This window comes from Pinus tabuliformis, chromosome J (genome assembly GCF_031772625.1).
Source record: "Pinus tabuliformis cultivar Carrire ecotype Pingquan chromosome J, CPIR1, whole genome shotgun sequence".
Lineage (NCBI taxonomy): Eukaryota > Viridiplantae > Streptophyta > Pinopsida > Pinales > Pinaceae > Pinus > Pinus tabuliformis.
This window is the reverse complement of record NC_142295.1, coordinates 789,163,931-789,173,769: the sequence shown is the minus strand read 5'-3', so window position 1 is coordinate 789,173,769 and position 9,839 is coordinate 789,163,931. Positions and strand designations below refer to the sequence as shown.

General features: G+C 37.7%; 1 protein-coding gene across 1 annotated transcript; it reads left to right on the top strand.

The window, feature by feature from the left end:
• The first annotated feature begins 7,224 nt into the window (after positions 1 to 7,224).
• LOC149229087 (uncharacterized) lies at positions 7,225 to 9,475 on the top strand. Its single transcript, XM_089380952.1, has 3 exons — positions 7,225 to 7,424; positions 7,611 to 7,920; positions 8,558 to 9,475. Exons 1-3 carry the CDS (start codon positions 7,225 to 7,227, stop codon positions 9,473 to 9,475), a joined length of 1,428 nt encoding a protein of 475 aa, XP_089237078.1.
• The last annotated feature ends 364 nt before the right edge of the window (positions 9,476 to 9,839 follow it).

The window sequence follows — 9,839 nt, the reverse complement described above, 5'->3', positions numbered from 1 at the left end:
CTCCCTTAGCCTCCTCTTGAAGATGGCAACTCCACTGACAGCTACACACTATCTCCAAAATAGCTCCAAATCCAACTCCAAGATGACTACTTCAGCAAAAACTCCACACTCTCCAAGCTCACAAACAAACTCACAAACACTCACAAACACTCCAAATCAGTTGTGTGAGACAAATGAGAGTGAGAGAGGTCTCTTATAGCTTGGAGAGGGTGTTTTCGGAGGGAAAACACCTTTACCTCCCCCCCAAAACCCCTAAACCACAAACCAAATCCGCCTTTTTGCATGGTTTGGTGGGCATGCCAAAAACCGTCTGGTTTGGGACGGAACCGGCCGGTTTGATACAAACCAGTCGGTTTTCACCGGTTAGGGCCCAAAAAATGTGAAATGCAAGGTATAACCGGGTTTTCTGGCCGGTTCAGACCGGCCAGCTTGCTAACCGGCCGGTTTGACCGGTAACCAGTTTTTCAAAACGGTTTTTAAAACACTGATCAAACCTATAGCGATCAACACTACAAGTGAAGTACTTCATCCAGCCTGATTTAGCCCTCTGCCCTTGATGTCAAAGGGGGAGAGAAGCTTGGTGTTTGGAGAGAAGACTTGGTGTTTGTAGGTGGTGTACAAAAACTAAAGCGGTTTCCATCAAGTCCAAAGGGGGAGATTGTTGGCATTATGGCTAATGTGTTATCCTTGATACAAACCTACTTGCCTATAATATGATGGTTATGGATCTAATGCAAGTATCAAGAATATTGGTACAAAATTTTGTAGAGAATACAGACAGAAAAATGGAATTTCAGTGACAAATGCATGAAAAATGTGAAGTTTGAGAAAGTATACGCGGTTCCTATGAAGAAGACTCACATACATGCGCAGGTATTGTAAGTAAAAGTCACAGACATAATCTGAACCATGGAAATATGGATACCAAGAGTCATTACCATGGTACTTTCCCATAGTAAATGTGGTAGAAGCGTCTATTTGATCCCATCAACGAATACCATCAACTTTACCAAAGGATTTACCTAAGGTATTCGGTAAGGAAAATGCTATATAAGGAGATGGATATCAAGGTGTTGTGTGTGCAAGTGAATATTTATTCATGTGTGATCTTATCTATACAGGTGTGCACCAAGGAGCAAGGGGATGACTCAAATATGGAGAATCTGAAAGTATATTAAGTATTAATGGTTAAAACATGACTAATCTTTTTTTTATTTGAATATCGAATGATGAAAAATCTGTTTGACTGTGTTTGAAACGATCTACGATTTAATAGTGAAATTGGTAGAAAGTATGATTTTGATTTGCAGTGAAGCTCTAATTCAGTAGTTCAAGATATGTACATTGGTATTCTTTAGTAATGTTGCATGCATACGTTGATCTGGTTCTGTACAATCGCATATAAATTATGTGATATTTTATTCAGTATGTTGGTATATATAAGCGGGTTTTATGCATAGTAATCACATAGACACACATATCTATGTTATGGAGGTCACATATATGTACTAGGGTTTTCAATTGTTGCTTGATGATGACAATTGATGATAACTATTATATTTGCTACTATATGTTAGTGATGCCTTGATATGCATGGTTTGTATCTAGTAGTGTTGACTAGGTTGATTTGATTTTGGATTGGAATATTTGTTAGTGATGATGCTACAGGATGTTGATATGTGATTAAGTTGCGACTGTGACTTAGTATGGCAATAACTTAGAGAATAATGCAGTGAATCAATTTTAACATTCTGTAATTTGATATCTATATGTAGGTTGCATTTAGAGGAAGCATGTATATACATGGTTATACTTCTGAACATACACATATATATGTTGAAGTTAATATCTTATCAGAGTTTGCAATGTTGCTTGATGATGACAAGTTATGTTCTATTTGTTATTGTCTGCCAATGATATCTACATGTATCTCGCAGTGTTAATTGGATTAGTTGTGCGTCGATTTGATCTGGTCGGAATGGTTGGTTGAGGCTCAATTCAGTGATTAGTTTGCTTTAGTATTTAGTGGTTTGATGCTTCAGTGATTCAGTTGGTTTATAGTGCTTTAGTGATTCATATTTTGAAATTCAATATTTTAAGCTTGACATATTGGTTTGGGCTTATTGTTGATGTGGGTTCAGTGTGAAAATATGATGAAAGGTGGCCTACAGGTTATTTGATGATTGTTTAACAGGTGGATATAGTGTGAAACATTCTGAAATGAGGTCCACAAGTAGTTGAGGGTTGCATCCTTCAGTGAGGGGGTAGGATCTCCCTTCTAGTAGAAACCGACAAACGATATTTGTGGGTTGTTGCTTCCTTCCAGTGCGTGGTGGAGAATGATTGGGGGTTGTAGTCTCCTATAGGTAGATGCCTATGTGCTGGTAAGAGTTTGCACTAGTACTAAATGTATTGAAGATTTTCTTTATATAATAATAAAAAGGATAGAGACATTGGCAACGACGGTTTTCTCCCACATTGGGTTTCCACCTAAAATCCTGGTGTTCTATGTTTTTTGCTTATGTGTTGTGACTTATCTGTTCTTTAATGCATATTGGATGATTAATGAATGCAAATGGATATACTTTGTTTACATTCACTAAGGTCGTGTACACACACAGGTTGCATGAACAACAACAACATACAAAATTCTAAATGTGAAATTGAAAGTTTAAAGTGAATTAAAAATATTGATTCACCCCCCCCCCCCCCCCCCCCCCCCCTGAGTATTTTTCCTAACATGAATATTATATGTTAATGAATGATTGCTATATGTTTCTTTATGTAAAAAGACCACATATGTTTCTTTATCAAATTTTGTTTTTTCTAGTGTGTATGCATGAATCTTAATGTGTTCTTATCAACTTTTTTTTATAGTAGACAGATTTGGTATTGGATAATGGAGAGTGATGTGATGGGAGGGTCGATAAGAGCTTCCACCTTCACATGGTTGGCCCTATTCTGTAGAAAATGTCTTAGGATTTGGATAGTCTTGGAGCAAACCTCCCTCATTCCAATAGACGAACAACCATGTCAATGTTGACTTCTCTGCTGCTGCATCAAATCGATGAATTTTTGATCCAAGATTAGACTAATCCAATAAATTATTCTCGAAACCAAGAGGAGCTCATTCAAGTATTCATGTTCCTCAGTATTCTATAGTTTTTAATTTATTTTATTATTTCGATTACTCTTTATCTACCTTTAACATATTTTATGTACATTATAGGTATTCTTATTCCATAAAGTTTTCATCCACAAATGTAACATGGTTGGAAAGAAAGTGGATGAATTTCTCCTCTTGAGTAGCCATTCCTTGTCAAGTGTGCACCCTACCTTTTTCATTTCAATTATGATCCTCCTTTGTTGTCAATTATTTTCTAGTCAGTTATCAATTATTTGTCAGTTATTATAGTGCTTGGAGTCCCAAGAGAAGGAGCTCAAAATTTTTCTTGCAAATTGTTTGTGTTGTCAAAGCTTTCATTGTGTTAACACTATTCATGATTGTCCAGGTATGGAAATGCAAACATCTGGAAGATATTTACAGACCTTTTGTACTGCATCTCATTGACAGCAATGATGGTGAGTAGACTTTTGAATGTTCTGACAAACGTGGAAGTCAACCAACTGATTTTGTTCAACATCTTGTGTTTTTTATGCTTGTGCTACCAACAACAGTTCTTTCTTTCAAACATTCTATTATTTTGTTTTATTTTGGTAGACTGACACCCATGGGAGGATTTGAACAATTGTATATCAGTGATAAGTCCTTGTATCTCCATCTCTTTCACTCTATGATATGAATCCATTGTAGGTGTATAAGTGTTATTAACAAGAATCAAAACCAAAAATGTCTTATATAAGACTTCAAACTTCCAGTTCCTCCAATATACAAGTCTTCTATAAGACTGAAAAGTCCTCTGGCTATGCAACAGTCTTCCATGCCATCCTTTTGCTTCCAAACCCTAGATAGACCTTGCAATCCCACTGACATGAAAGAGACAAAGAGCACATAGACAAGAAACTAATAAAAACTATCAATCAGAGAGGAAAAACACAAAATACTTATCTTTTGCAAATAATCATCCCTTTCTTAATACATGGACTATATGCATCCACTTTGTCAACTTCATCCTACAATCTTATAATACATCCTCATTCACATCATCATGCATTGGTTAGGGTTTTGATTGATTTATAGTAGAAGAAATCAATCCTATGGTAGAAAACCTATATCCTTCTAATTCGACCCTTGGCTAGAGTTCACATATCAACATACTCATACTTTGCAAGGGTTTCACAATGTGCTTTGACCTTCCAATGGAACTAGGTTCTCAAAGCTTTCTCAATAATATTCATATTTTCTTGATCACAGTTGAATCCAGCACACCCTTTTGATCAAAATTTTTCAAGAGCTAACCTGCTTCATGTATATCAACACAAGTTATCATATCTTCCTCTAATTCTTTAGAAATCATTTTTTTGTTTACCATAACCAATTCTCAAGAATAAATAGTTAGTCACAACCATCAAACAATATCTAGAATAATCAATTAGTTGAACATAACATGATGGATCAACTCTTTCATGTCATCCTTTTGCTTCCAAACCCTAGGTAGGCCTTGCAATCCCCTTTGACATGAAAGAGACAAGAGAACATAGACAAGAAACTAACCAAAACCATCAATCAAGGAGGAAAGACACAATACTTATCTCTCGAACATAATCAACCCCTTCTTGATCCATGGACTCCATGCGTCCACTTTGTCTGCTTCATCCTGCAATCTTGTAAGACACCCTCATTCATAACATCATGCATAGGTTAGGGTTTTTGTTTAGCAGAAGCAATCAATCCTAGGGTACAAACCCTAGATCCTTTTAGGTCAACCCTTAGCTAGATCACATATTCAAATAATCAAGACCTTGTCTTTCATCTTCCTCTCAACACACTAGGGTTCTAGATTCTTAATCAACAAGAGCTCGTAATATTTACAGGAGATTCATATATTTTCTCAGATGATACACCATGGGACTTGTCATAGAATTACTTGTTGAATTATTTTATAAAACTTGTCATGGACTAATCTTGCAAATGGATTTTGGAGGGAAGAATTCTTTCTAAGATCTCAAAAGAACTTCCCATTTCCATCACATAGAATAGGTCTTAAGTAGTTCACATTACTTCATAACATATGGCCTTAGGCCTCTGCAACATATCTCAAAATCACAATAGTCTATAGTAGTATTCATACAGAATTCAGATTGCCATGTTTAGGTTATATAGATCTCGTATCATATAGAATGTGTCTTAGACTTGCGAAATACATAACTCAAATTATACTTGATATCACTGACTTTTGTTTCTTAAAGTTTTGTACACATTACATACTTCTAGAGCATGAAAAAAAATTGATATTACCATAGAGATAAGCTTCACAACATCAGCCCTCAAGAGAGTGTTACAATAGAGACAAGAGGCTTAAAATTTAGATTTCTATCAATTGGTCTTCATCATCTTCCTTCGTTCTAGAACAAAGACGAGTAAGTTTCAGATTTGTGCCCTTTTTAGGAGTGAAAGAATGACTATTTATAATCACCATCACAAGCGAATGGGTGCCTCCAAAATTGATCTTACTTCACATGAGGAGGTTCAACTTGACATTATGTTAGATTCTAAACAAAAATTATGTTTTCTTTCTTTTTGACCAAACCATGAATAGCTTAAGAAAAATATTTCTTATGACAAATTACATATAAATTTTTATTTTTGTCACACAATATAAATTATATTTTACAAAGGCAAGTTATTCATTATGAATACTGACCATAGCTACATTCTTCAACATGACTCACTCTCTTTATTAAATGAAGATGAAATTTTATTCACTATTGAAAATTCCCCAGTTATGGGATTTGAGTTAGAATTATTTGAGACTAACAAGGAATTTTAATGCTCCCAATAGTTTGAAGGCATTTTTATTGTAGCATGTATATGGTATGGGTATTAAGACTTGAGCATGTAACATTTTATTTGCAAAATTTTGTACAACGTTCATGGACATTTTTTCGGCTTATGAGTGTTGAGCAATGCACAAAGTTACTTAAACATGTTTCAAATGATGATCTCTAGAAGCGTATGCCATTCAAGGAGTGTGTCAAGATTGCCAAGGATATAAAGCTTGCATTGGAACAGGTTAGATTTGACCTAAAATTTGATGGTAATTTTACAGCATATGGTGATGTTTGGTGCAGATGCTAGATTACTAAATTGTTTCTTCACTCCATATGTGGTTTGAAGATTATTAGTGCTTATTAACCAGTTTTCATGGTTTATGTTTTCTAGAATCACATCGCTTCAATGCACAATGCATGAACATATTTCATTACTCTCTATTTTGCATACAATCATGTGTTGTATTTACTACCCTTATTGTTTTAAATAAGGGAAGTGGCATTTCTATTTTTTTTTAATATGTGAAAGGGTGGAGCTTGTTCTAGATAATCAACTTGAGATGATGAGTACATGTGGCTAGTTCTTTCATCCTTTTTTACCTTTTCTTAGTCATAAAAATTTCATCACCATGGAAAATTGTAAATCTTTTTTTTATCATTCATTGTTTGCTGCTCCAACATTTTTTTACATATTGTGATCCACTACAGTGTTCTTGTGTGATTTTTGACAAGTATCAGGCATTTTTTTGCTGCAATGGTTGGCTATTGGTGTTGTAATGCATAGATTGGTGGAAAAATGCATTAGTGTTCATGAGAGATATTTTGACTTTCTTTAAGGTGGTTTGGAATGTCCTTGAAGATTGCATGAGAAGTTTATGAAAATTTATGTTCTAGAATTTTGTGCCAATTCATTGGAAAATATCTATGGCTCATTCATTGCATTTATTTATTAGTCCTTAATGTTGTTTTCATATCCAATTTTTCATGGTTTTTGTCTATTATCTTTGTATGCATTCATAATGTCATGTTAGTACGTTTGCATATTTGAGAAAGTGTCATTGAATTTTTCATTGGAATATTGGCTATTTTGTTGATGTTTTCTATTTACTCTAATTTTGATTGAACTTATACATTTTTGTGTTGTATTGATGATATTTATTTCATGCACATGTGACCATTCAACACTGTATTATACCATGGTTATGCCCGCTGCTGCTGCGCGTGCGCCTGAAACCTGCGCCTGAGGCTGCCTGCGACTGAGCGATCTGAATCATGGATCCTCCGGATCCGCCCAGTGGGGATCCGAAGCTGCAACAAGCTTTCTCAAACTTGGTAAAATCTCTCCCTCCGCCAAGACCTAGACCAACAGCAACAAAATTTGTGAAGAAGTTGGATGTTTTACAGGAAGTTCTTCTGCCTCTGACCATTCCGCGCATGGCAGCCATTTCCCTAGCAGAGAAAGGGTTAATCGGGCAATTCACAGGACTATGGCCATCTCCCAAAACAGTGCAAAGATGGGTCGAAAGAAATTGGTCGGACAAGATCCAGGGCAAAATATCCATCAGATTCTGTGGTAGAGGATATTTTACCTTTCATTTTGAAACCAAAGAGGATAAAGATCTTATATTCATAAAGGGGCCTTACTTTATGGATTCCAGGGGCCTCTATCTCAACAAATGGACCCCGGATTTCGATCCTGAACTTGATATTCCAAGTGATGTTCCAGTCTGGGTTAGACTTCCTCACCTCCCACTTCACTGCTGGGGGGACGACTCTGTGAAAGCAATAGGGAACGCGGTTGGGAAATACATAGACCGCAGTGAACCCAAAGACAACATGCAGGCCTGTGCGCGAATTTGCGTGGAGGTTGATCTGGGCCGAGGACTGCCGGAAGCAATCAAACTGAAAGTAGATGACTGGTGCCATATCCAACAGCTGGATTACAAGCAAATACCCTTCAAATGCAAGGTATGTCACGAATATGGTCACTTTGCAAATAGATGTCCTAAAATAGTTAATGTTGAATCAGAAGAACAAGATGGGCAATGGGAAACTGTTAAAAAAAAAAAATCATCCCTTCCCCTCAAGCCTTCGGACTCTGAAGCCCCTGGTCCTTCCCATCAGCACCCTCCCCTCCAATCCCCACATCATCCCTCTTCCTCCTCCCAGCAGCCCCCCCTTCATCAACCTTCCTCTCCTACTCGGATTACCGATCCTCCCATCCCTCCATCCTCTAATCCCTTCGCTTCCCTTTCTGAGGAAGAATCAGTGCCTGATTTCCCCTCCTCTGACCCTCCTCTCCACCCTTCTCCCCCACTCATTTCCCACCCCCCCTGACTCCCCCCCCCCACCAGGATTACCAGAAGTTCTTCAAAGGATCATGGGGCGCCCAGCGATGTTCCAAAGAAACATGGGCCTCGCAGAAAATCGGCTAAACAACAGAGAGAAGAAAGTACCCAGAAAGACATAGCAATGGGCTCTCAGACTCCAATAGAATCCTTTATTCTTGGGCATTCGGATAAAGAAAACAACAACAAGGGCAAAGAGAGGCGAGCACCTCTCCACGTAACCAGTAAATCATGATGAATTTACTATCCTGGAACAGCAGGGGATTAGGGCACCCTCCAAGATATCAGCCCTCAAGGATTTAATCCAAAGTGAAAATCCCGAAATCATTCTTATCCAAGAAACAAAGCAAGATCAATCAGAAATTAATAGAGTCATCAACCAGCAAAAGCGTTACAGTGGATGCGCAAGCAAAGCAAGAGGAGCCTCAGGCGGCATTTTAACAATGTGGGACAGTAATAAATGGAATTGTAACTCCACCAGAATACACCAGAACTGGATCCGTGCTAATCTAGAAAGTAAGACAGGTGGAGCAACGGTTGTAATCTACAATGTATACGCTTTGAATCAGTATAGAGAGAAAGAAGTATGCTGGAACACTTTGGAGGCTAGTATAGAAGATGAGCGGGACAACAATCTCATTATTGCAGGGGATTTAAATTTGGTTTTGCATGCAAACGAGAAAAGAGGGGGACATTTCAACCCGGATCCTTTCAGAAATCGACTTGAGAGTATAATGGAGGAGCAAGACCTTGTAGATATCAGGCCCAAGAATCGAAGATATACCTGGAGCAACAGAAGAATAGGAGTCGGCAATATCATGGAGCGCCTTGACAGGTTCCTCATAAGTGTAGCGTATCTGTCCACTTTCACTACAGGCCAGTCAAATATCCTTAATGTCTCCGCCTCTGATCATTATCCAATAATGCTCATTTTGCATAGTCAATGTCGGCTAGGACCTCTCCCCTTCAAATTCAGTTCTATATGGAATCGTACCTCTGCATCAAATGACGTGGTGCGGCAGGCTTGGATACAACATGTGGAAGGATCCCCAACCTATATCTGGGAAACAAAATTAAAAAGAGTAAGACAGGCTCTAAAAAATTGGGCAAAGAACAACTACCAAGAGCCTGAGCTGCACAAAAAGAAAATAAAGCAAGAGCTGGAGGAAGTGTAGCGAAATATTGAAGCCTTTGGGCTGACTCAGCAAACCAAAGAGAACAAAATAAAACTATACTCTCAGCTGAGACAAACTACAAACGACGAAGAAACCAAATGGATATTGAAGTCAAGATAGCTCTGGCTCCAGGAGGGAGACAAAAATACTTCTTACTTTCATAAGCAGGCTACGGTTCGAAAGGCTAGAAACACAGTGAGCACAATTAAGGATAGTGAAGGGTACAGCTACAATACACAGGAAACCATAAAGGAAGCAGCCACCACTCACTTCAAGAACCTTCTGACTGAGGATAAAGGAGAGGAAGACTACTCAAGTTTATTACAGCATCTGCCCAAAGGAGTCACTCAAGAAATGAACAGCA

Coding starts and splice junctions, on each gene's coding strand:
- LOC149229087 (XM_089380952.1), top strand. CDS start 7,225: ATGGATCCTCCGGATCCGCCCAGTGGGGATCCGAAGCTGCAACAAGCT. Junction 7,425..7,610: donor GCAGAGAAAGGGTTAATCGG/GCAATTCACAGG, acceptor TATGGATTCCAG/GGGCCTCTATCTCAACAAAT. Junction 7,921..8,557: donor AAATACCCTTCAAATGCAAG/GTATGTCACGAA, acceptor ATCCTGGAACAG/CAGGGGATTAGGGCACCCTC.